Source organism: Panthera leo, chromosome C1, assembly GCF_018350215.1.
Source record: "Panthera leo isolate Ple1 chromosome C1, P.leo_Ple1_pat1.1, whole genome shotgun sequence".
NCBI lineage: Eukaryota > Metazoa > Chordata > Mammalia > Carnivora > Felidae > Panthera > Panthera leo.
Window position 1 is genome coordinate 212,856,949 of NC_056686.1, and position 27,880 is coordinate 212,884,828.

At 39.2% G+C, this 27,880-nt stretch overlaps 1 protein-coding gene across 7 annotated transcripts in view; it reads left to right on the top strand.

Annotated features, from left to right (window-relative positions):
- DIS3L2 (DIS3 like 3'-5' exoribonuclease 2) overlaps positions 1 to 27,880 on the top strand; it is a 347,338-nt gene that overhangs the window by 161,472 nt on the left and 157,986 nt on the right. For all 7 annotated transcript variants that reach the window (XM_042950509.1, XM_042950514.1, XM_042950513.1 and 4 more), the window contains one exon: positions 15,823 to 15,996. In XM_042950509.1, coding sequence (XP_042806443.1) covers positions 15,823 to 15,996 — 174 coding nt within the window. The remainder of the gene's footprint in view (positions 1 to 15,822; positions 15,997 to 27,880) is intronic.

Here is a 27,880-nt window from a genome sequence, read left to right on the forward strand (position 1 = left end):
GGCCATGAGTTCCTTTAGGACAAGGATACTCAGTGAACATTTGCTGGCTGGTTCAATGGCCTTAAGGAGGCCATCAATCTTGGTGCCCCCTTCCGGGTAAGCATTGCTTCTCTGGCACCCCTCGTGCCACTTTGGTGCCTCCTGTGATGGACAGCCCAAAGACTATTACAGTACTGGAGACCTTTGGGTGTTAGAAAGTTATTTTTCATCTTGTTCCCAGAACTGTCATGAGATACCTCAGTTCAGCCTTGTTTACTTCTGTACATCACACCTGTCACATTTTCTGTACTCTTCATCCTATAATGCTAGCAAAAACCTGAAGGTAATCGTTCTTAGTGAACCCTTGCTGGCTTTGAGGGATCACTGCTTTTTGTTATGCATCACAACGTATTTAATACTCTTCCTATTTAGTACTAGGCTTTTGTCCAAGATACTTAAAAAGCCACAGTGGCTTCCTCGCTGGAATGATCTGTAATTATGTAATCAGATTTACAGTTTTAAGAGCTTCCCAACCCTCTTAAAGCATCTTTCCCTTTAGAAAGTCCTGCAGTGGAATTCATGCCTATATTTTCTCAGACCTTTGTGAAATCTCCTGTCCTAAAGTCTAGAGTTTATAATCACAGCCTTCCCTTCCAGGATGTCATAGCATGGAGATACTGTGGTCACTCTCTTCTAGATTTGTTATGGTTCTTCTTCTTGAATATTTAAGGATAAATCTTGAAGAAAATGGAAAAGTTTTAGAGCAGCTACTGTGAGGAACGTGGTAGTGTTTCGTGGCAGCACTTTAGACTAAATGAAGATCTATAACTTGAACTGACCTAGAGCAAACAGACATGTTAATGTTATTTGCTCTAGCAAACTTTGGTAGCTTTAAGGGAGGAGGAAAAATAAATAGGTCAGTGCAGGTATAGCAGGCTTGAGAAATTTAGGGTTGAACTTGGGATTGTCTAGGTTTAATGGGAGGCTATTGAAATAGAGGAATTGAGAAGGAGTCATGGTGCTGTTCATTTTAATGAGAGTGAAGGACAGCAGCTTCCATTGGAGAGAGTGGCTGGGTGAGATGAAGGGAGGGAAAGGGAAGTTCTGATTGATGACACATGTGGAAGAGGAGGAAGTGGTTGGTCAGGGGGACGGGTGATCTGTTCTGGTATCTTCATCTCCCAGCTTTGACCAGTAAAGTGCCAGTTACCAATTAGAAATATATATTTGTTGACTGTTGGAAACAAATATCCTTTAACTTTCCATTCAGTTTGACAGATACTGAATTTCTTATAAGGTAGATCTAAATTAGGGGGATGGTCGTTAAATTATACTAAATTGTATTTAGTAGGAGAGTGAGATAGTAACTAGGTTGGTAGAAAAAAAACAGGAGAAATTAGTTTCATTGAGGCATAGCCTACAAGAGTAGCAAATTGGAAAATAGCTCCGTCTAATCTTTCCCTCTGTGCGCAAGGAGTACTTCACCTGATCAAGAGTATGTTCTTTATCTGAAGACTCTTCTGAAGAAGAGGGCTGAGTTATATAATCCTATGAACTTGAAACTTAGACTTTATCTAAGTCCTTTCCGGGGTGGGGGCACAGTATCACTTGCCCTGGCTGAGAGACAAAACGCAAATCAGGCTGAGGAAGGGGCTCTTTTTTTGTGTGACTGTTGGGCTCCACCTGGTGGCCTGGAAGGACCATCTTTGGAAAAAGCTGGGTCTTCAACATCGAGAGCATCCTGGTCAGAGCGGAGCAGAGGCAAAAGGGGTGGAGGACGACAGTGGTTCTGAGCCAGGCTTTGGTGCCAAATTGTTCTTTCCCTCGCGCTGTGTGCGGTCATTAACACTTCTTCCGTGGTTGTCAGCTTCATCCTCAACTGCTAGTGCCTCTTCTCGAAAATACTATTTTAAGGTAGGAGAGAACCTTAGCTACCGTGAGCCTTCTCTTAAAGTCCTTAAATGCTTGCATCCTCCTCTTTGCTCCCTTCACATTGACATTTGGCTCTTCAGTCTCAAGCTTCAGGGTCTTCCCTAAAATCACGTGGTATTTTCGAGCCTTTCTTCTTTTCCACATTCCGTTGTCTGTTTTCACTGACCTGCCCACATTCCTAAAGTCCCCATTCCTTACTTGCTGTTTTCTCCTGTGTCATGTTGATGAGCCAGAAAAATGGAAAATAACGTCTCTTCTCCTGATTTTAGAAAATAATATGTAACATATACAGCCAAAGACATGGTGTATTTGCCACACTTTCCTTTCTGTGTGCTGTTACTGAACTTCTGGGCTCAGGTCTAGCTGATATTTGTGCTCCCCTTGAAGGTTCTCAGGGATCTGATATCGTTGTACCTGTTTGCATGGAGTTTCCAACATGGGCCAGCATGCACGAGAGCATTTATTTGAGGGATAATCACTACAAGACTGTCTGGCTTGGCCTCCTGTGTGTGGCCTTGTTTTAAGGCTCAAACTCTATAAGAATGTGTGATAGAGAAAGGACGATGAATGGTTTAGAACGCTAACGTTGACTGTTCAGTGTCCCTATTTTCTTTAAGGCAAAGAGGCCACTTTGAGAGACGTTCTTGCTTAATTTCTTATATCTATAGCTGGTCCCTTACTTCAATAAGTTTTTCACTTGAACATGACCTGGACCTAATGCTGCTTTATATAAAATTCTTACGTGCACACATAACCCCCACCTATTAACTACAGGAAGTTAGGAATATTGTTTCAGCACTGTCCCGATTAATTTTACAGTAGGACACAGTTGTAATATCATTGATTGTGAATGGGAACAGTATTTGTGGAGGAGCCTGGTGAGTGAGAAGTATTGAGGTGGTAATCCTTATAAATTACTCTAATGAGGGCCTCCTGGGTGGCTCAGTTAAGTGTGTGACTTTGGCTCAGGTCATGGTATCGCGATTCGTGGGTTCAAGCCCTGCTTCAGGCTCTGTGCTGACAGCTCAGGGCCTGGGGCCTGCTTTGGATTCTGTCTGCCCCTCCCCCGCTCATGCTCTGTCTCTCTCTCTCTCTCTCTCTCTCTCTCAAAAATAAATAAACATTAAACATTTTTTTTAAATAAATTAATGAGGAAAACTTTCTATCTCAAAACTACTTATTGTAATATCAAAAATAGAAAAAATTTAAAAAATTTTTTGAAATATATACATATTATACATTTACTATTAAAATTATTTAAAACATGAACCACTGAAAGTAAAAAAAAATTCTAGAATTTCACCCCCAGAAATAATCACTATTAAGGGTTTGGTGTATATTTGTCTAAAATATTGTTTTTAAAATATTTGTTAACATTCATTGCAAAGTATGTTTCACAAACAAAAGTACATATGTAATACTTATGTAATTTTTGAATTTTCATATTAAAATCAACCCATGAACTCAGTACCCAGATTAGGAATTACATTGCAATATTGTTGAAGCATCCTATGATCTTCTGTACCCTAACCACTATTTTTTTTCCCCAAGAGGTAACCACTTTCTCAAACATGCTAATCAACATGTGCTTTTCTTTATGATTTGCCCATATTTATTATCCTTAAAAGTACTAGTTTTGCTTGTTTCTAAACCTTACCAAAAATACCATGCTACATGCTTCTGTGACTTGCTTTTTTTTATTTAACATTGTTTCTAAAATATATTCATGTATTTCATTCATTTTAATTTGTAGTATTTCCATTTCCTGAAATATACCACAATTTACTTATCTAGCAGTGGATATTTGGGTTGAACTGAGGTTTTGCTCTTAGAAATAATGCTCCTATGAACATATCAGTGCTTACCAACTAAAGTTTCTCTAGACTCTACTTAAGAGTAAAATGACCACATCACACCCACGTGCATGTTAAACTTAACAACTTTGTACCTGAACCATTTTCCAAAGCGGCTGTGCCCATTTTTAGTTCTACTAGTATGAGTTTCTGTTTCTTCACATTCTTACCAGCACTGGATATAGCTAGATTCTTCCATTTTTGCCATTCAAGTGGGTATAAAATGGTATCTGATGATCTTAATTTATATTTTCCCAATTACTAATGAGATTGAGCATCTTTTCCTATTTTTATGATCATTATGTTTTCTCTTCTAGAAAATGTCCTTATATTTTTTATATTTTTTTCACAGTTAATTTTTTGTTTGGATAAATTTATAGAAATTGCAAAAATGGTACAGAGTTCCTATAGACTTTTACCCAGCTTCTCCTTATGTTAGCACCTTACGGTACCATAAAATATTTATGAAAACTAAGAAATTAACATTGGTATGATTAGTAACATTGGTATACTTATTAAAGCATAGAACTTATTCATATCGTGCAAATTTTTCCACTAACATCCTTTCCAGTTTGAGAAACTGGTCCAGAATCCTACATTGCAGTTAGTTGTGATATTGCTGTAGTTGTTCCAGTTTGTGACAATTTGTCAGCCTTGTCTTTCATGGCTTCACACTTTTGATTTTGTAGAATGTTTTTCAGTTTGGCTGGTCTAATGTTTTCTCATGAGTAGACTGAGATTAAGCATTGTTGGGAAAGACATCACAAAGGCAGTGTGTGTCACATCAGGGAGTACATGTCAGTATGTATTACTGGTGATGTTAACCTTGATCTCTTGGCTAAGGAAGTACCTGCCAGAATAACATACTTTTTTTTCCCTTGTAATTTATTGTATTTGGGAGATTTTTTTGAGACTATCCAATTAAACTTTCACCCACTCATTTTATTTAGCATTTTTTTATTGGGCTGTTATTTGATTTGGAGCTAAAAAACATTCTAGGAAGTAATCTTTTTAACAGTTATTGGTAGGGAAAATATCTTCTCAACAGTTTATGACTTGTTTTTTCATGTTATTAATGTTAAGTTCTGAACATTTTCCAACTTTTTGCATTTTCAAATTGCATTTTCCAACTTTTTGGTTCTGGTGTATAGAATTATAATTAACTTTTGTATATTAATGCTGTATCCAGCCACTTGCTAAATCCTGTTATTAATTCTAATAGTTTGGACATAGTTTCCTTTGGAATTTCTGTGCAGGTAATCACATCATTGGTGAGTAATGACAAGTTTCTTCCATTCTAATCCCTACAACTTTTATTTCCTTTTCTTATCTTCCTAAACTGGCAACTTACAATTGGAGAGAAGATATTTTCCACACTAATAAGTGATGAAAGTGCAATTTTGAATGAAAGTAATAATAGCAGGCATTTTTTAATTTTTCCTGATGTTTTTTAAAGGATAGTATTAATAATTTTGCTAATGTGGCAGCTAGTTATTAAAGGACTCAAAATACCTAAATACGTGTCTTTGGGTTTTATTTGTTTGTTTTTACTATCTTCAGTTTTCTTGCTTTCCCTTTGGAGTTTCAAGGAGGAATAGATGCCCTTTTTCCAGGCCCTAAAGCATTAATTCGTTTATTTTATTCACTAAACCATCATCTGTTAGGCACCTAGGATGATTAAGACTCAGAGTAAGATACAGAAATAATGTTTATTCTCTTTAGGATGACCCTTTTCATCTGCTGGTAAGTAGAGATGTACCCAAAGCACTATGATACAGTTAGAAAGTGGCATGTGCCAGAAAGGAGATCTAACAAAGGACAGTGATAGCATTGAGGAGAGAGATTTGCTCTGGAGGACAGGGTGGCTTCCTGGCCTTGCCGCTATATTCCATGAAGTTGAAATGAACTTGGTTTATGTTTTGTGGGCCTGCTTCAACATGGAAGCCATAAAGGGAGTGCCTTTAAGATAGAAATACATTGCTTAAGGAAGGAGCAACTTGTAGTATTTTTATGCTCTAGAACCAATAGTACCTTGTCAATATTTAGTGAATGCCTGCAAGATATATGATGTGAACAGTCCTGAGACTTTATTTTTTATAATAAGTGTGTTACATTTTTTGTTTCAGAATGAAGGAAGAGAAGGAGAAGTTTGCTTCTCATGAAAGATATTTTAAAATACTTTATATTAGTTAGGATGGTTTTACCACCAGGTGGTGGAAAACCCTGACCTGAAATGATTTAAACGTTAAGGGAACATATTTTTTTACAGAAGTGGGAATCCAGAGGTTGTTGCGAGCTCCAGGGCCCAGTATAGTCAGTGACTTTGTGATGTTGTCAGGTTCCCCTTTGTTGTCTTCAGTGGTCTAGTAGAAGGTTCTTCATGGTAGTGAAGACAGCCGCCAGTATGGTCAGACTACATGCTTTCTAGATCACATACAACAGGGAAGGGGGAGATCCTATCCACCAACCATGATATTGATAACAGTCTCCAGTGGAACCACATCCTGATTTCATTAGAATAATGAAGATCTGCCTCTGGAGCTGAAAATGAGATGTTCCCTATATGAAAAAGATTAGGTTTCTGTTAGAAAGGAGGAAGAGGGAAATGAATGTTGGGTGGGCAACCAGTACTGGGCATCACAAGTTTTTATTAGATTGTAATAAATGTTCCTATACTTTTTAAATTTTAAAAAAAGTTAAAATATTAAAGGAAGTTTAGAAAATGAGAAAAAAGTCATTCATAATCCTCCCTTTCTAAAATAATTAATGCCATTTTTAGCTATTCCCCATCAATCTTCTCATAAATGTTTTTACATAGTTAAATTATACTATATCTTTGTACATTTCTTTTGTTCTTATAGTTCTTTTTTTTTTTTTAATTTTTTTTAACGTTTATTTATTATTGAGAGACAGACACAGAGTGTGAGCAGCGGAGGGGCAGAGAGAGGGGGAGACACAGAATCTGAAGCAGGCTCCAGGCTCTGAGCTGTCAGCACAGAGCCTAACGCAGGGCTCGAACTCATGAACCGCGAGATCATGACCTGAGCCGAAGTCAGTCGCCCAACCAACTGAGCCAACCAGGCACCCCAGTTCTTATAGTTCTTATGTACCCCTGGACCTAGTTTCCCCTATTTGTAACATATTAGTATGGTACATTTGTTACAACTAATGAACCAGTGCTGATAACATTATTAACTGACATCCATACTTGTACTCAGAAATCCTGGAGTTTTAAAAATTGAATGTCCTTTTTCTGTTCCAGGATACCTACACATTTATTTGTTATCATGTCTCCTTATGGTCCTCTTGGCTATGAATTTCAACGTTATTTTTGAAGGACATTTACAAAAAAATTTTTTAATGTTTATTTTTGAGAGACAGAGCATGAGTGGGAGAGGAACAGAGAGCAAGGAGAATCCAAAGCAGGCTCCAGGCTCTGAGTTGTCAGCACAGAGCCCTACATGGGCCCAAACCCATGAACTGCAAGATCATGACCTGAGCTTAACCAACTGAGCCACCCAGGCACCCTTTGAAGGACATATTTTAATGCAGAGTAGTGGTTTTTAAGTGTGGTTTAAAAACCTCAAGTGTGGTTTTTAAGAGAATTGGCCAGACATTTTGATGCAACTTTGAATCATAGTTGTCCAAAAGCAGCTGTTGCGATCTTTTAAGACAATGAAGACAGAAACTACCTAGAAAGCTATAATATTGGAACTATAACATATAGAAGGGAATTTTACCTGCAGTATTCATTTTAAGTAAAATTTACACCAAAATTAAAAAATGAAAGCAAACCCTTCTGTAAGACAAATAGGCAATGTATATAAGTCAGTTCCCTAGTAGGTCATGCTTCTGTTTAGATCCCAAGGTATTCTGGTTTTTAGGGTGGCAGCAGAATTTACGAGTAAAATAGCATAAGATTTTTTCTGGGACATCCAAAGCCAAATGCTTGAGCTCTTTCAGCATGCTGACTGGTTAGATTTTTATCTCCTGCAGGCTATCCTGGCTATGGTGCTGTCAGTTCTATCTCCGGTGAAAATCTATAATAAGTTTATTTAAATAAGGTACTTGAGAAATGTTCTTTGGAACTTAGTAAAATAAATGTTAATTACTACTAATAGAAACTTGGAGTCATTGATTACATTTGGAAGCTGTAACCAAAATATAATTTTGTCTTTACGAGCCGTATTGTAATTTTGGTAAACAAGTCAAGATTCTTTGGATTCAAAATAGAGTCTAGTGAAAAATTTTTCCAGAACAGAAAGCACCAATAAAACTAAATAAAAGACAACTATTTTTCTTCATTAAACTTCAGTTAACATTCAGTGAGTGATATGACTTGTTCTGACGATTAATATTAAGTCCACCTTTACCAGCTTACTTTTGTCCTCCGTCTTTTTCACCGCCCCACCCCCACAGAGGTGGATTCGGTACTCAGCACTAGTCTTTTGGGGAAATTTCTTCATTTATTGCTAGGCCATAGTTCTTCATCTAGTAGTTTTTCAGAACAGGTTTATGAGAACTATATTCTTCGAGCTCTTGCACTTAGAAATCTTCATCTTCAAAGTCCAGTAGGCTTCACTAGGCTATGTTTCAGTGGTGATTTTCTGTATTAGTTTTCCCTGAGACATGGCATATACTTTCTCTATGTGAAATTTCTTTTATTTCAGGAAAGTTGTCTTAATGGCATGGAAAATGTTTTCTATTCCATATATCTAGTTCCTTCAGGAATACCCCTTATTCCAAAGTTGGATCTCCTTCATCTGCCTTTCATTATCTATCTGTTTTCTCTGTAATCCTTTAAAACACTCTTTGTACTTTCCAATTGCATCTTCCTCACTTCTCTCAGGCTTTTTCTCAATGAACCTTATTTTTTTTCAGAGTTAGTCTTCATTAGTTACCTCCTTCCTTAGTTACCTCCATCAAAAATGACCTTCACTTGGGGCGCCTGGGTGGCTCCATCGGTTAAGCAACTGACTTTGGCTCAGGTCATGATCTCACAGTTCGTGGGTTCGAGCCCAGCGTCAGGCTCTGTGCTGACAGCTCAGAGCCTGGAGCCTCCTTCAGATCCTGTGTCTCCCTCTCTCTCTGCCCCTCCCCCTCCTCGTGCTCTGTCTCTCTTGTCTCTCAAAAATAAACTTAAAAAAATTTTTTTAAATGACCTTCATTCTGGAGTGGTTTTATTTTTCTTCTCTACTTATTTCCTAGGTCTAAAGCACTAGGTTTTTATTTCCTTTTGTAAAATTAATGTTTTTAATATGCACTTGCATCTTTGAGCTCTTTCCTTATAGTGGTGATATATTCTTGTGAATGTCTTTGGTCAAGATACCAATTTCTGTGGCCACATACTTACAGAATATGTTTTTTTTTTCTTCTTCTGCCATTTCTTTACCTTGTTTCTTTCTTCCTGTTGACACGCAGTATTTTTTTTTTAATGGAATGTCTGGGATGTCTCCTTCCCATCTTTAAATAATGGTGTCTTCCCAGATTTTAGTACTATATTTTAAAAGTTGGATATTATAAAGTGTCTTTTGTTCAAATGTTTAGACCCTTTCCCACTTCAGGCATAAGATAATCATTTTTGGCCATTCTAAAATCACCAGCTAAGAGTAGGGTGGCCAGTGTTTTAAGTCTGCCTCACAGAGACTGTTACTGATGCTTTCACCACATAGAAGAATGTGTTTCTTTTCACACTAGTTTCATTCTCTGCATTCTCCCTATGATCTACCTCATTTTTTATACATCCCCAGAAACTATGCTATCTGATTTTGTGTAATTAATTATTTTATGTGATTTGTGATACATTAGGGTAGAATCATGTGAAATTGTGTTTTATGGGTAAATGGTCAGATATATTGGCAATTTCACATCTCAACATAATCTGTGATTAACTTCTCTGCATTATTACTCACCACTGTTGAATCTTTACTTCTGAGTCATCCCTCAACTGGCTTGAATTGCAAATATGTTTCTCCCCCCCAGGAAATGGGTAGTATACTTTGTGCCTTGTTTTATCAATTGGGAGTCTAGCTTCCAATTCAGAGGAATCATGACTATAGCCCTAGCAATATTAAAATCTTTCAGTTGTAGAGGTGAGTATTATTGGGAATGGGTCTTAAATATGATATTGAAAGGCCCAACTCCTCCCATGAACTCTTGGTTCCCAGACCATATGCTTGAATCTAGGATACTAAGAGCAACATTATATCCTAGAGGATAGCAGTCCAGCCTCATAAGATGTTGCCTTCCAATTTAGTTCATTAGTACGCTATTACACCATTCTAATCCGTGCAATTCAGTGAGCTTTGCTACTTCTGGAAGACTAAATCCTCAATTACGTACAGTGTTGAGTAATATAATAGTTTAAAAGATAATTTGGTAAATCTGTGGGTTGCGTTTCTATAAGCAAGATGGGTGGACCAAATGAAGGTAGCAAACCCAAATCCAGAGTTAGTGTTTCTTTCAGTAGAGAGAAGTAACTGCCCTCTCTATCACAGAAGAGCTCAGCAAACTCAATCTGCTATCAAGTAGTTGGTGGGTCTTCTTGCTGTGGTTCTGAATCAGAGGCTCAGAGCTGGTTGCTGCTGGCATACTGGCATCCTGCAGGTGTGGTAGTCAGGTCCTCATTAGTGAGAGGAAGTTTATGCTGTGGAGCTAATTTTCTGCTGCTTTGTACCTTGTTTTTATTCCCATTGAGCAAATATTGCAATGGTTGGGGAAGGAGGTTGGTTGACATTCTCGGGACAAATCGTCCTGCTTCCACAGTGGAAGTCTTTTGCTGAGCATTCTTATGGAACACAAACAGTCATACTCTGGGTTCATTTCAGTAGGCCCATTTCATGCCCATGTCTCTTCCCCAGATGTCCTTGTCACCAGTACTCCAGTCTTTCTTCTTTCAGCTCCCTGTGATCTGCTAAACTTGTAGCAACTGCTCATCAGGCCATGTTTCTTCAGCCAAAGTAGACCATGGATATATTGCTTGAAGTTCTGCTTACAGGGAGGAAGTTTCTGCTCTACTCTCTTTTCAGAGACCACCCCTTAGAATGGATATAACCCTATCATAGTCCACTTATGATTCATGACAATGGAAGGTCAGTTGGAACTAGGCATCCAAGGTCCTCAGACCTTTCTGCATCCTCCTATATAATTGTGTGTGTGTGTGTGTGTGTGTGTGTGTGTAGAAAAAGAGTCTGGTTCTCTAAGTCTTATTCTTTGTGATTAGTACCCCCACATTTCACATGAGAGACTCAGTGAGACCCTGAATTTAATGATGTAATAATTTACTGCCCTTTGAATCCCCCCTCCCCGCCCCCCCCCCCCCCCCCCCCCCCCCCGTACTTATCCTGGCAGCTGCAAGAGATTCAAAATACTTGTTTGAGGGGCACCTGGGTGGCTCAGTCGGTTAAGTGTCTGCCTTCAGCTCAGGTCATGATCTCGCAGTTCATGAGTTCGAGCCCCACATTGGGCTCTCTGCTGTCCATGCAGAGCCCACTTCAGATCCTCTGTCCTCTCCTCTCTCTGCCCCTCCTCTGCTCATGCTCTCTCCTTCTCAAAGAAACAAACAAACAAACAAACAAATAAATAAATAAATAAATAAATAAAACAAAAACAAAATATCTGTTTGATATACATAGGAAGTCCCTGAGTTTTCAGCTTAGCATGGAATCAAGGACTTAGAGGCTGACCATGTAACTCTTTGCTTACATCCCTTTTTCAGGTTCTTCAAGCCTCTCACTTTCTGTGAGCCCCTTGATTTCTTTTCAATAAACTCCTTTTCCATTCAGTTAGTTTCTTGTGCTTGCAACCAAGAACCCAGACAGATAAAGGCATTAGTTTTAGAAGATGAATGTAGAAAACAGAACCTCAGGAACCTATGAGAATAATAGATGGGTTGGAAGTAACTCAGGTCCCATTAATTTCCAAAATGTCCTTCAAACTTCAAAGGCAGTGACAACAGATTCCTTAAATCCTCAATAGGAATTTCATTCTAGTGAACACAGGTAATAATGTAGTCATTTTGAAAATTAATGAGACTTGAGTCTTTAACTGTATAGAACCTTTTGTTTATTTTTAAGTAAGCTCTACGCCCAATGTGAGGCTTAAACTGACAACCCTAAAATCAAATGTTCCATCCTCAACTGACTGAGCCAGCCAAGAGCCCCATGTCTAGATTCTTTTTTTTTTTTAATGTTTATTTTTGAGACAGAGACAGAGTGTGAGCAGGGGATGGACAGAGAGAGAGGGAGACAAAGAATCTGAAGCAGGTCCAGGCTCTGAGCTGTCAGTACAGAGCCTGATGCAGGCTCGAACTCATGAACCGCGAGATCATGACCCAAGCTGAAGTTGGACATTTAACTGACTGAGCCACCCAGGTACCCCCCCCCCTCCTTTTTTTTCTTTAAGTAGGCTTCGTGCCCACTGTGGGGCTTACACTTATGACCCTGAGCTCAAGACGTGAGCTGAGATCAAGAGTCGGACGCTTAACCGATTGAGCCACCCAGGCGCCACCCACAGAAATTAGTAAGAATCTTGAATGTTTAAGAAAATTGTAGGTGAGAACAAAGGCAAATCTGGAGAGCCAAGGACAAGAAGTCCAGTCATCATCTTTTATCAGGATTAGTTTGGCCACAATGCCAATGGTTCCTCCCAGTGCTTTCTCAGAACAACATTGCCACTGGACACTGCTACTACCACTGCGATCACTGGAAACCATTCCGGCTGCCACGAATGAATCTTAAGCACCTCTCGGTTTTTGTGTCATTCTCTCCACATTCAAAGTCATGAGTTATGGCAGAGTCTAAATCATACATAGCGTGCTGGCCTCTGGTTTTCATAGAATGAGAGGGGTCTTCTATAAAGGCCTGGCATTATGTAGCAGACTAGTCATTTCTTTAATGGAAACTGTAGTTCTTTGGCCCATTTACATGTCACGTAGAAGTCTTCTTTTCTAATTTGTGTGCTTTTTCTTTCCTTTTCTTGCATTATGGCACTCAGTGGGACCTCCAATGCCATGTTTAATAATACTGGTGAGAGTTAACACCCTTGTTGTCTTCCTGGTCCAGAGGAAAGCATGTAGTATGTCACCATTAAGTTTTGCTATTAGCTCTAGTGTTTTCATAGGGGCCATTAATCAAGTTGAGGATTTCCTGTTCATTACTCATTTATTCAGAGTTTTGATCATGAATGTATGTTGAATTTTGTCCATGCTTTTTCTGCATCTATCAAAATGATTGTATATTTTTCTCATTTTTTGCTAATATGGTAAATTATATTGATTTTTGAATGTTGGACAAATCTTTAAATCTTCACTTGGTCATCAGGGTGCCTGGGTGGCTCAGTTGGTTAAGCATCCAACTCTCAATGTCAGCTCAGGTCATGATCTCACAGTTCGTGAGTTTGAGCCCTACATTGGACTGTGCACTGACAATGTGGAGCCTGCTTGGGATTCTCTCTCTCTCTCTGTCTCTCCCTCTCCCTCTCCCCCTGCCCTGCTTGTGTGTTCTCTCTCTCTCAAAATAAATACATATTAAAAATACATACATATTTAAACCTTTACTTGGTCATAATGTATTATCCTTTTTATATACAGTTAACCCTTGAACAATGCAGGGATAGTGGCACTGAACTCTCACACAGTTGAAAATCTGTATATAACTTTTGACTTTTTCCAAATTTGATACTAATAGTCTACTATAGAGTGGAAGCCTTACCAATAACACAAACGGTCAATTAACACATATTTTGTATGTTATGTGTATTTTATACTCTAGTCCTACAACAAAGTAAGCTAGAGAAAAGGAAATGTTAAGAAAATCATAAGGAAGGGAAAATACATTTACAATACTGTATTTACCCATTGAAAAAAATCTCCGGTAAGTAGACCCACACAGTTCAACCTCATTGTTCAAGGGTCAACTGTATTGCTATTTCTGTCTGCTAACATTTCATAAGAATTTTCAGTCTGTGTTCACGAGGGATATTGACCTCATGAATCCTTTGTCTGATTTTGGTTTCAAGGTAATGCTGGCTTCATGAAACCAGTTGGAAAGTGTTCCACCCTTGTCTGTATTCTGAAATAGTTTGTATGGAATTGGTATTAATTCTTTCTTAATGCTGTACATGGCGGCATTTGCCAGTGAAGCTATCTGGGCGTGGAGTTTTCTTTGTAGGAAGGTTTTAAACTATGAATTCAGTTTTTAAAATAGATATAGGAGTATTTAGGTATTGGTTTCATTTGAATAATCTTAGGCAGTTTGTGTTTTTCAAGGAATTTATCCATTCCATGCAAGTTGTTGAATGTATTGGCTTAAAGCCATTCATAATTCTCTTATCCTCTTAATGCTTGTAGGATCTACAAGCATTAATGCTTGTAGGATGTTTCCTCTCTCATTCCTGATTCTGGTAACTTCTTATTCTTGATTAGCCTCACTAGAAACTTACCTATTTTATTCTCTTTTCAAAGAATCAACTTTGGATTTTATTGGTTTTCTTTATTCTTCGTTTTCTGTCCAGTGATCCTTATTTCTTAATTATTTTCTTCCTTCTGCTTACCTGGGATCTTACTTGCTTTTCTTTTTTCAATTTTTTCGGATAGAAGCTTAGATCACTGATTTGACACATTTCTTCTTTTCTAATATGAGCATTCATTTAAAACATAAATTTCCCTCAAAGTAATGCTTTAGCTGCTTTTCACAAATATTGACATATTGTGTTTTATTCATTTTGAAATATTTTCTGATTTTTTTTTTAGCCCACTGGTTTTTTAATTTCCAAATATTTATGGATCTTCCTGACAGCTCTCTGTATTTTTTCCCTCATATTTTTGTTGCCTTTGGCTTTTTGGTATGCTTTCTGGGAGATCACCGCCTAAGTCGGAGAACGTAGCACTGCTCTGAGCCCATGTTATATGTGAGCAGCCCACAGGCAACCCGCAGGCTGCCTCAAACCTATGCTGGTGGGCAGTTGTGTGTGCCAACTATGGGCTGGCTTCTCTTGGCTGGCACATGAGAGGTGGGGCCAGCCCTGCTGCCACCACTGCCCAGTTCCAGTAGCAAGCCTGAAGATGGGAATTCATTAGAAGTCTGCATATGAGGCCACCACATCCCCAGTCTCTCCCTCTACCACTGTGCACTTAAGAACTCTGACAGCCAGGCATCTACCCTTACAAAGGATACAGAATCTTCTTCAAAGAAATTGAATGGCTCCAGAGACAGCCCTAATGCCAGAGCTAAACTCCTTACAGTAAGACTGTCTCCTATTCAACACCTAACTTAAGGCTTATAGTCTGAACATAGCATGCCAATACTTAGGAGAATTGAGCACTATCAGTTTTGTTTTATAGGACCCACAGATGAAGAGTGATATTTGCCTTCTGAAGGGTGGAACCCTACCCATAGCATCAGAACTAGCCTATTAAATGCAATCTTACTTTTAATAGACCAACACCCCAAAATGTGAATGGTGGTTTGCCAAATGACCAGATTATAGATAATTTTAACTTTCTTCTTGGTGCATTTCTGTATTTTCTAACTTCTCTACAGTGAACATATATTACTTGTGTGTTCAGATGAAAATATTTAATATATTAAGGTAAAAGTTAGAATTGTGAAAAATACGTAAGCGTCAGATTCAATCTAGTGAGCATGACTTAATGTGTAGGTGCTATGAAACTAATGACTTAACAGTAGACTGAGCTGATCAGAATTGTCTCTAAAGGTGTTTGCAAGAGAAGGAATTGACAAAAGGCTTTTACCGGTACCAATTTGACTTTTTCATGAAAAACAATTGCAAGAGGCCCAAGAAAGGCCAGCTGGCCCAACTCCCTGCATCAGAATTCCTGGAGAAAGTTAAAATTATACTGTAGACAGGGATTTAACAGGACAAGAGTATCACTGTCTCTTCTCCTTGGCCCCCTACTCACTGGTGATGGTGTTCTTGCTGGGGAAATTCGGACAGGAGGTTTTGAAGATTTTCCTACTACCTTCTCTTTTAGAGAATAAATGATGCCAGTGGTCCATTTATTCACTAACATAGTTGTTCCTCTCTGTCCTGTCCACAGGCATCTGGCTAAGAGTCTTGGGCAGGCTGGTGAAATTGAGCCTGAAACAGAAGGAATACTAACAGAGTATGGTGTGGATTTCTCTGAGTTTTCTTCAGAAGTTCTAGACTGTCTCCCTCAAGGTCTGCCCTGGACAATCCCACCAGAGGAATTCAGCAAGAGAAGAGATTTAAGGTAAATATCTGAAGCTCTTTAAGAACAACACGTTTCTACCTAACTTCAAACTTAACTTCTTAGGGACGAGGCTCAGATATTTCCATCTTTCCACCAACATTCAAGTTCAGTTCTATTGAGAATTAAGTGCTCTGTACCAGATATTGGCAAATTATGGTGCACTAAATCAGTGCCTGTTTATGCACAGCCCAAGAGCTAAGAATGGTTTTTGTATTTTTAAGTGATTGGAAAAAATCAAAATGAAAAGAATCTTTAATGAAAACTCTATGAAATTCAAATTTTAGCATCCATTAAGTTGTATTGGAACACAGCCATGCTTACTTGGTTGTATTTTTTTCTATGGCTGTCTTTTTGTACTACAACATTAGGTTGAATAGTTGCAACAGAGACCATATGGTGTGCAAAGGGCTCTCTGGCCCCTTGGAGAAAAAGTATGCCCACCTCTCTTCCAGACCATTCTAATTTCAAAAGATACAATTGCCATCTTTTCTTCTCCTTGTTACGCCCCATAGGTCTGGTTGAATAAAGACAGTGTTATCTGGTCAGAAGTACCTTCCTTCACATGGGCCTCTTCAGGCACAGAGCAAAGGATTCAAAGCTTCTGTGCTTGGAGCTTCATTTTAAAGCTTTACTTTTAGGTCTGGAATTTGTTGGAAAGTACTTTTGTGGTATTTTTATAACAACATCTTCTTTGAAGATGTTTCTTCATTGTGGGATGTTAGTTCTTTTCTGATATTTCTCTTCAGAATTTGGTTTCAGTACTGGCATTCATTTTGGATGCCACATGGAGATATTTAGAACCAAGAAACTTTTCGTACAACCCACTGAGGCTGTGGAAGGTTTTTCGCTAAGGTCATCCCGTGTCAGAGTCATTTCCACCACACTTGCTCGCTTCTTGCGGCTGAACTTATGATCCCTTCGCGCTCAGTGCCCGTTACTCCACCTAGTTTGAGAATCCTCCTTCTCTGCCCCCTCTTGCTGTTGTATCTTTTAGGAATTTACTGCCTTTTTTTTTTCTTGCCAAGCGTAAGCAAGGAAAAGGAGATGACAGTCCCCTTTCCTACTTATTGGTGGAACACACTTTATATTTGATGTCACTTAACTGAAGTTACTGTCCTGGCTTTCAGCAGTGACCACCACTCACAGAACTCCTGCTGGTCAGTTATCTCATCCTGGGCTTTAGATCTTGGGCCCAAACCTTACCCTCTCTGAACCTTCATTTTCTCATATACAAATTGAGGGGCTTGTTTTCTGAGATCTTTTCCTAAACCTAGGAATCCATAAAAAAAATTTTACTGAGAATGAGTGCCTGAACTTTATTGTTTGTGCTATAGGTCAGTGTAGCCATTCCACAGTAACTATCAACATTTGAAATGTACCTACCCTTTCACCCAAAAACTTGACTTCCAGGAATCCATCCTACCCAAAGAAGTGTACAAGGATAGATGTGTGAGAATGTTCATTGCTGCTCTGTTGTAAAAGTGACACTTCCAATGTCCCTCAACAAAGGAATGGTTAAATAACCTGTGTCATATCAGCAAGGTAGCATTCCAGAAGCCGCCATCAAGAGCTAGATCCATGTGGACTGTCCTAAAAGGATGACCATAGTATCTTGCCAAATATATTATATAAAAATGCTCTCCAAATGTGCGTGTATACACATGCATACATGTATCTGCACATATAAAAGTATACATGCACAGAAAAAGGTCTGGAAGGAAATACATCGAACCGTTGATGGTGATTATCATGTGTGGACTCGGTGGGATAGCTGGGGGTAGGGAGGCAATATTTTACTTCAGTTTGTAAATTGCTCTATTTTTCGAATTACTTTTTAAAATAACTTTTATGTCTTTTAAAAATTATAAATGGGAATATCAGAAAAGAGAGGCGCTTAGTCTTTTCTAGCCCGATTCCTAGCCTGTGGATAAATAATAAGGCACTTCAGCAGTCAGCCCTCCTAGCGTGTTCTCCATTGCTTCTCATAGCCCCACCTCACCTTTTTCTTTGGCTCCTGTTGCCTTCTGGGTTAGACCACAGAGCAGGAGGCCTTGCTGTGCAGAAGACTTCTTTGAAAACATGCTCATGTGTTCTGTGAAAGGTTCCAGAGATACAGGGAGCTCATAGGATGCCCTCTGCTATGAGCATAGCAACAGAGTTTTGTTTTTTGGTTTTTGGGTTTTTTTTTTGAATCCACTTACACCTGCCAACACTTTCTCCTTGCCTGTTACCTCTAGCATTATGTTCCTGAAATTCAAATCTGATTTATTTTACTCCTTGGGCTTAAAATCTTTCAACTGCTTCCTGGTACCCGTAGTGGTAATCTCTAAACTTTTTTGCACACGCATTCCCAGTAATGTGTATGTCTTTATTTTAAAATCACAAATATATTTACTGCTTTGCTAATTTGTCATGTACATTCTATACATAAAAGTAGAAAAGTGAGAATAAAATCAATTCTGAAGATATTTTTATTTTACTTTAAAAAGCTGTAGAAAGCTGTTTACTTTAAAAAGGTATAGAAAACTTCACATTAATAATTTGACTTTTGGTGAGAGCAGTGTGATTGAAATTCTTTATTATTTTTTTTCAATTTTTGCTTTCACAGCCTACGATATAGAAACACAAAAATCTGATTATAAGTTCAGTGTATTTTGATACTTAGTTTTAGATTTAATGGTTATCAGAACTGAAAAAGATACCTCAGCAGAAGTGAGTTGAACTTAACTAAATCATAATACTCATTTTTTTTAGTCCTACTAACCAATTATATTCGGAAGTATAATCCAGCTAATAACTTCTCATCCTTCATCGTGTCCATCAGGTCTTGTGAACTAGTTGAAAGCTGCTACATTTTGTTTTAGATTTTTTAAATATGGGCTCATGATCTGGTTATTCTTCAGTTAGCATCTTTAAAAACTAGTTAGAAAATTCTGTCAGGAAGTTTAAGTGTATAGATATGAGTAGTTTTACAGTTTATACTCTAAGACCATTTTTAGGTCCCCAAATTGTCTAACATTTCAAACACCCTTTTTAAAAATGTTGTCTTCAAAATCTGAGTTTCTTATTTTATTTTCGTTTAGAAATCAATCACTTTTTTTCTCATTGTTAAAACATCACTTTTACCTTGAAGATACAGAGTAAGTGTGTTTATTTTTTCCTAAGGACCTGCTGGCTAACATATGATTGACGGTCATTGTTTTGAAATCATAATGTGGCTGATGATGAATTTATATTGGGAGGAGAAGAAATGTCAACTTTTCTGTTTTCTTGGTATTAGTAGAATTAGTATAGTTGAGCCTTACCTTTAGTCTGTGGATCTTTGTAATAATCTTTTTTAGCCACTTGCCTATTTTGTAATGATTAGTTTAGCTAAAACTAGGTAATTTCCATAAATCCATGTATGGGGCATAGGCAAATACCCACCGATCACAGTTGGCTGAAAGCATAGGAAGTAATTGAATGCCATTCATGGGCAGTAGGGACTCGGTATTTGGATGGAGTTGTGACAGAGGGGAGAGGTACTGGGTACAAGAGTTTGTAGTACTATGATTTCTTCTGCTCAGGGGTCCAGTGCCTTCGAATTAATGTCAGAAAAACTCGGAATGAGTCCCAGCACCCACTAAAAAACATGTGCTGTGAGTAAATTAATACATACTCTATAAACTCCCAAGTTTATAGATAAATTAATACATACTCTGTAAACTCCCAAGTAAAACCTTTGCCATTTTTCTTTTTCTGTCTTCTATATACAACTATTTATATATGTTATTTTTATATGTGTACATGTAACATACTCCAAGTACTAAGTTAGTTACTGGAAATACAAAGACAAGTGAGGCCCAATTCTTGTTCTTTAGGAATTTACTCTTTCTCGGGGAGACAGATTTACACTCAGATAAATTACTGCAGAGTATCGCAAGTGCTGTAATATCAGTATGAACAAACTGCCAAGGGCATTGGTGCTTGCGCTGAGATCTGAAAAGTGAGCAGGCATAGAGGGAACTAGAGTGACCAAAGCAGTCTTCATTCAATGATAGGCTGCAGCTGCAGAAAAGGTGACACCTTCCTCTAAGACTCCAGATCCTTCTGTAACCGGGCTCACAGCTCCAATGGCTTCCTGACCCCTTCTGCTCGGCCACCCTGCCATGGAGGCCGCAGTGTTACTCTGGCTGTAGCTACATAAGGACTTCTACATACCCGTTTAGGTTTGATATTTGAACAATTATATTTGGAACAGAAAAGTTCCATCAATCTTTAAACCTCATAATCCAATTATGTCAGTAAAATTCCAGTTTTTTAGTCCAGTGGAATTGGGGTAATATTTTGCAAACTGAAGTTGAGAGAAATAGTGTTTATTTTGAAAAGAAAAATGGTTGGTTAGCAATTTTCAAGAAGGAAGGCTGGTGTAAACTCCTAGGGGTGATCTGGCCCTTCTGATCGGGAACACCATTTTTCTGGACCTAGAGCTCTAGTCCCTGGAGAATCCCTGCTCGCATGGCCTAGACCTGCAGCTCTCTTTAGCAGGGCATCTGAGGTTAAAAAAAGAGAAGAAAAGAAAAGGAAAAAGCAAGCGACACCAATACTTCAGGCCTTTGGGGATCAGGAAGAGAATGTATCCAAGGAAACTGCTCAAAGGGGGTTGCACCAGGAGCCCAAGAAACCCCAAGGTTATTTCTGAGACTGGCTCCAATTATTGCTAATTTCATTCTTATTATTTTCTTTCCTTTGTTGCTAAACTGGAATAGGAAACCAAAGCTTAAAAGCTCAATTAAAGTGGAAAATGGAAACCTAAATATTGGAGGGGGAAAATACCACGCTAAACTGATTTTTGTATTTTTCCTATAGTTAGTAATATTGTGGAAGTTTGGATCACATCACTTTTCAGTAAAATACGAGCTTCCTTGAAGTAGAGGTGGTATCTATCACTTTTCACAGGAGAACTAGTGGGTATCTATTTCTTTACTGTCCCCTCAATAAAAAGGGTGCCCAGTGACCTCCACTGGACCATTACAAATGTGAAACTTGGCACTTAAAATTGCTTGCTCTAAATTTTCCAATTGCTTTCTCTTTTTTTTTTTTTTTTTCCATTTAATGTCCTTCTGCCAACTAGTGATTTTATTATTATAAACAGGACATTGTATTCACTTTTAAGAAGAAATATGAAGCTGGAGGTAAAATTACAAACTGCAGCTTCTCGGCTGCCAAAATAGAAAACAGTGAGCTAAAAATACTGAGCACAGAAAGGGTGCTGTGGCAAGAAATATTGAAATATCTTCAAGATGGAACTGTTCCAAATAGACAGACATTTCCTTTCACTCCAGGTAAAACCAACCTTGAAATAGCTACTTGAAAGGAGAGACATATAATACTAACCTCTTTCAGGTCAACCCTTTTGTGGGAAAGCTTTCAAACATAACTAACATTAAATGACTAATGATCCTTGCTGTTTATCAGGAAGTCCAGTATGATTAAATTGCCATTTAGAAAAGGTTCCTCTGGTGAGGGAGTGTGGCAGCATAGAAGGAGTACCAGAAGGTAGTCCCAGCTCTCCTGGGAACCGGCGGGGTGACCTTGAACAGATTCATTAAATTTGGGGAGACAGAGAGAGAGAGAGTACTTTCATCCTTGGTAAAATGGATTATTCGATCAGGTTAGGATTTTCCAAACAGTACTGGTAGGTCGTGAGTCCTTTGGGATTTTAATAGGCTGTCATGAAGTAAAAGGGTTCTGTGGCCAAATATTTTTAGAAAACAGTGGGGTAATAGATTTCTTAGAGCTTTTTCTCATGGATCATCTCATGGACCTAGTGTTCCTCAGACTAAGTATTTCAAAACGTACTCACTCTGATGGAGTATGATTCTGGGTTTGAGATGTCCTTTTGGAGTTATTCACGATCGTCTCATCCTTGCACTTGAAAGAGGTGGTATTCCATCGGTGACCAGCGGCCACACTTATCTGACAGATGCATTGACTGTGCCTCCCTGTGGGCTACACAGAAAATCCAAGGGTCATGCTTTAAATCTCAGCTCTTCATTGCCAAGGGAATGCCTTCTTTCCTTACCTGGAACAGAGCAGCATTAAATTGTTCTGCATTAAACAAGGAAGCTGTCATTGTCATTTGAAACCACTGGCGATATTATTCCATTCACATAAATCCCGATTCACTGTTTATGAAATTACAAGTAACTCATAGAACATACCAAAGATTAATGGGGCCTAATGCTCATATGGAGTAGCGGCTTCTCAGAGCTCTATGCTCTGCCTGTTCTGCTGATGTCACTCTCACATCTCTCCACTTTTTAATGCCTGGGCTGGAGATAAAAGAGGGCACCTTCCAACAGAAAGTTTTGGGAAAGAAACAAGCCTCCCACCAAAGATACCGGTGCGTGGGAAAGGAAGGTAGAATTTGAAAATGAGAGCCATGAGAAGTACATAATTGTATGGACAAATCATTCTTAAGACTAGAAAATGTTGGGTAGCTTGATAATTCATATCAGTATAAGTGAAAAAATGAAGTTATCAACTTTATTGACAATAGGAAAAGAGGGAAATAAATTTCTTAGCTTCCTCATGGTATCCTGTTCTGATTCAGCCCTTCATCTTTCCCCAAACCATTTTACTCTGTCATAGCTCTGCATCTTGCCCATGCCCTACCCTGCCCTGCCCTTCGTCTGCTTTCCAGGGCCCGTCTTACCTGCCTTTGCCGTCTCATTCTGGAATAGTCAGTCATGCCCCACTCTCCTCTCCCTTCACCGTTTGTTCACACCTATTTTATAGCACTTGCCACACTGCACTCTAACTTCCCTGTGGGTGACGCTATCCTGATGGGTGGCAAAGCCCTCAAGAACAAGGGTTCGGGCTCACTTGTCTTTCTGTTTCTAGACTCTAACTCAGTACTTGGTATATAATAAATTACGTATGTAAATACACGCGTATAGGATAAAAGGGGGGGAGGAAAAGACAAAGTTTTGTTTAGAAAGCGTTGGCAGAATATGTATTCATTGGTTGAATATAATGTGTTTTAAAGCAAGTTCTGGGATTCGTTCCTGTTTCCTTTTAGTGTTCCTGGGAAAATGAATATTGACAAAACACAATCCAGTGCCTTCAGAGAGTTTGCTGTGTAATATGAAAATTGATTAGGAAAACATCTTAAAGAATAAATAAAATGTTATAATTACTTTAGTAAAATGAGGAACAACTTCTGTTTCTGACAAAGATAGAGTGCCCCCGTTCCTCCTGGCCCTCCTTCTTACCAAAAATATGGATGGACATAACACAACAAACAAGCATGGGAAGTTCCAGAAAGGTGGAAAAGAGAAGGCAGTCTGCACAGGGGTCTCAGGACTTAAGGAACATACCAGTGATCCCCCTGGTTTTCCTCATTGCCTCTCATATAGCCCAGACAGGGTGTTGTAGAAGTCGCCAACCTGGAATGACCAAAAGGCACAAGATGAAAGATCTTTAAGAGAAACCTTTCTCCTCCAGCCAAAAGACCAAGGAAAGGGTGGTCTAACAACAGAAACCTTTTTGGCAGTACCCATCATTCCAGCCAAACACCAAGAGAAACGTGCACGTGCACTCACATGCGCACGTCATGGTTTCGCTGGGACTGAGCAAGGTGTTAATATTCCATACACCCCATCCTATCCCATGAACTCAAGCAGCAGCGCCCTAGTTTCCCCTGCCTGGTGGTGTCTGTGGGGCCATACAGTGACTTCATCTTCTATCCTGTCTGCCACTTGCAGGTGACGCTCTGATTCCACTTTGGGAGGTGTAAGATCTAGGCGGGCCTAATCTTCCATCCCCTGCGCGGCAGAAGTTGTTGGTAGTGTTTGCCTTCCCCTGCTAGGGTAGTGTCAGTGGAACCAAGTAAGGAGCTTTCTTCCTTCCCCTTCCCAGTGGAAGCAGGCATGCTCCAGTTTCCCTTTTGGGATGGTGTCCGTGGAGCCAAGCGAGGAGCAGACCCTATTCCTCATCCAGTGGGAGCAGGTTGTGTTCTGATTCCCCTGCTCGGGTAGATCGGCAGAGCTGGCAGTGGAGCTGAGCTTCTGTCCCCTCTCCAGCGAAAGTAGGCAGTGTTCCAGTTGTCCGTGAGAATAGTGCCGGCAAGTCCCAGAGATAAGACGAGCCTCCTTCCCTGCCTGGCAGCAGAGATGCGATGAGTCAGGGCTGGTTTCCACAGCACACCCCCTGGTGTCAGTGCAGCTCAGTGCCAGCTGAGCCTGTACCTCCTGCCACCATAAGCAGAGACCTTGGTATAGAATCAATTATATTTATATACAGAAATATCTCACTCACCTACTCCCCACTCCTAATGTCAACAGGGAGTTGAGCTTCTGCCCCAAAACTAGTGATAAGGCAGTATATATCAGATTTTTGCTTTTCCCCTTCCTGGTGGCGGTGGGGCTTCGCAGGGAGTTTAGTTTACACCCACACTTGGAGTCCGTGAGACAGTGTGAATTGGTGCCCCCTTTTGACCAGGAAGATGTCGGCAGGGCTGATGGGAGGGATGGATTGCGACCTACAGGGAGGCCTTGTGAGTCTGTGCTGGGTTGGTAGCAGCGGGATTCAGTAGGAAGTTGAACGTGTACACTCACCTGGCCCTTCAGCTACACCTCGGTAGGAGACTGCTTACCAAAAACCCCACAACAGACCATATAGGATCCAGAGTCTCCTTCCTAATATAGCATCCAAAATGTCTAGTATACAATTGAAATGCACTCATCACACCAGGAAAACCATAATTTGAATGAGAATGTATAGCTGATATCAGTACCAAAATAAATCACATGTTGCAATTATCTGACAAGGATTTTAAAGCAACCTTTATGAACAGGCTTTAACAAATAATTACAAATTCTCTTGAAACAAATAAAAAAATAGAAAATCTCAACAAAGGAATTTTTAAAAAGAACCAAATGGAAAATATCAAAGTAAGAAATACTGTCACCAAAAACAAAACAAAACAAAACAAAAACTATCCAGAGCTGAATAGTAGATTAGAGATTATAGGATAGAATTAGTGAACTTGAAGACAGATCAATAGAATTTACCTAGTTTGAGCAAGAAGGATTTATGCGCTTATAACAAAAGAGCTAACATTTGTGTCATCGGAGTCCCAGAGTGAGAGGAGAGAGTGAATGGAACGGCAAATGTATTCAAAGAAGTAATGGCTGATAACTCCCCAAATTTGGCCAAAGATAAGTCTTCAGTAAACTGAGCTGACTCCTGTAAAGAAAAACACACTCTTCTGTGTGTCCTTGACTTTCAGTCTTTGACTACAACACTGCTTCACTTCTCATGCCAAAAGTGTGGGTTTTCAATTCCATAAACATCTCTGTGGCACCAGCTGGGTGTCCTGTAGTTGAACTCAATTCTCACGCTGTCAACCTAGAGATAGTATCAGATTCCATAGGTTAGGGGCTCAGTCCCACAAGATTGCCCCCTCCAACTTCAAATGCCTGTTGCAAGTCCAGCTTGTTACCTGTGCTTCTGTCCAGCAGGCCATAAATTGAGGATTCCTAGGCCCCCTCCTCGGGTTTGATTAATTTACTAGTGTAGCTCACAGAACTCAGGAAAATAATTTACTTACTAGATTACTGGTTTCTTGTAAAAGAATAGAACTCTGGCACATCTAGATGAAAGAGACGCATAGGGCAAGGTCCGAGGGAACGTGGCATGGAGGTTCCGTGCTTTCTCTGGACACGATGTCCTCTCAGCACTGCACACACATACACCAGCCTGGATGCTCTCTAACCCTATCCTTTTGGGTTTTTATGGAGGCTCCATTACATAGGCATGATTGATTAGATCATTGGCCAATGGTGAATGAATTCACTCTCTAGCCCCTCCCCCCTCACCTGAGGTTGGAAGTCGGGCTGAAAGTTCCAGCCCTCTGATCACATGGCGGTTGATGCCCCTGACAACCAGCCCCCACACTTAAATGCTTTCCAGAAGTTATCTCATTAACATGAACTCGGGTGTGGTTGAAAGGGATTTGCTATGAATATCAAAAGACATCTTTATTGCTGTTATCATTTAGGAAATTCTAAGGGTTTTAGGAGCTCTGTGCCAGAAACAGGGATGAAAACCAAATTTATATTTCTTATTATAAATCACAACATCACAACCCAAACAGCATAAACCCAAAGGAACTAATGCCAAGACACATCATATTTAAACTTCTGAAACCTGAATACAAAGAAAAAATCTTTGAAGCAGAGGGAAGTCTTTTAAGAGAACACCAATTCAAATGGTAATAGTTTCGCATTGGAAACCGTGGAGGCCAGAAGAAAGTGGCAGATTTCTCAAGTACTGAAAGAAAAGAACTGTCCACCATGAATTCTGTTTCCAGCAAAAATATCCTTCAGAGATGAAGAGGAAATAAAAGCGTTTTCAGACATAGGAAAGCTAAGAGAAGTTGTTGCTAGCCAATATACCCTGAAGGGATGACTGAAGAAAGTTCTCTAAACAGAAAGGAAATTATAAGATGACTTGGAATATCAGAATGGAAAGAAGAATATGAGAATGGGTAAAAATGGGAAACATCATGAACTGTCCTCATGAGTTTCTTAAATCACATTTGGTGGTTGAAACGAAAGTTCTAGCACTAAATAAAGTAGTGCTCAAAGTGTGTGGGAAAAGTATTTAGAATGTAGAGAGGGTAAAGGAACCTAAGTGGAATTCGGGTTTCTTGAAGTAGTAAGAAGTTGATACAGTAGACTGTACAACTTATGTATATTGTGGTACCTAGAGCAACCACTAAGAAAACTACACAGTGGTAACTTTATAAACCATCAAGATGGAATCAAAAAAACAATGTTCATTTAACCTACAAGAAAAACATTGTAACGAGAAAGAGAGGCAACAAACAGAAAACAAAATGTAAACATGGCAACTTAACCTATAACATATTAATAATTGCCCTTAATGTAAATTGCCTAAAAACACCAATTGAAAGACAGAGATTAGTGGGATGGATAAAAAAGCATGATCCAGGGGCGCCTGGGTGGCTCAGTTGGTTAAGTGTCCGCCTTCAGCTCAGGTCATGATCTCATGGTTCATGGGTTTGAGCCCCACATCAGGCTCTGTGCGGACAGCTCGGAGTCTGGAGCCTGCTTTGGATTCTGTATCTCCCTCTCTCTCTCTCTCTGCTTCTCCCCTGCTCGCACTTTCTCTCTCTCTCTTCTCTCTTCTCTCTCTCTTTCTCTCTCAAAAATAAATATTAAAAAAAAATGATCCAGTAATTAGATTTCTAAACAAACTTATTTTGAATACAGTGACATAGGTGGGTTTAAAGCAAAATGATGAAAAATGATATACCATGCAAATATCAATTTTAAAAAAGCAAGAGAAGCTATATTATCATCAGATAAAATAGACTTCAGCGCAAAGAAAATTACTAGAGACAAAGAGGGACATAATGTTAAACGGATCATTCCATCAGGAAGGCGTAGTGGTCTAAAATGTGTACGTACCACACAACAAAGCGGCTTTGGAGAACATTTTGGCAGTTTCTCAAAGGTTTAAACGTAGAGTTTATGACCCAGTAATTTGACTCCTATAGAATGGAAAACATATCCACACAAAAATTTGTACACAAATGTTTATAGCGGCCTTATCTGTAATAGCCCAAAATGGAAACAATCCAAATGTCCATCATCTGATAAAGGCATAAACGATATGTGGTATATCCATGCATTGCAATATTATTTGGCCATAAAAGGGAAAAAAGTACTGCTACGGGCCACAGCATGGATGAACCTTCAAAACGTTATGCCAGACGAAAGAAGCCAGATATAAAAGGCCATGTAGTGTATGATAAGAAAGTCAATTAGTGGTTGCTAGGGGCTACGGGGAAGGGGGAACAAGGAATTACTCT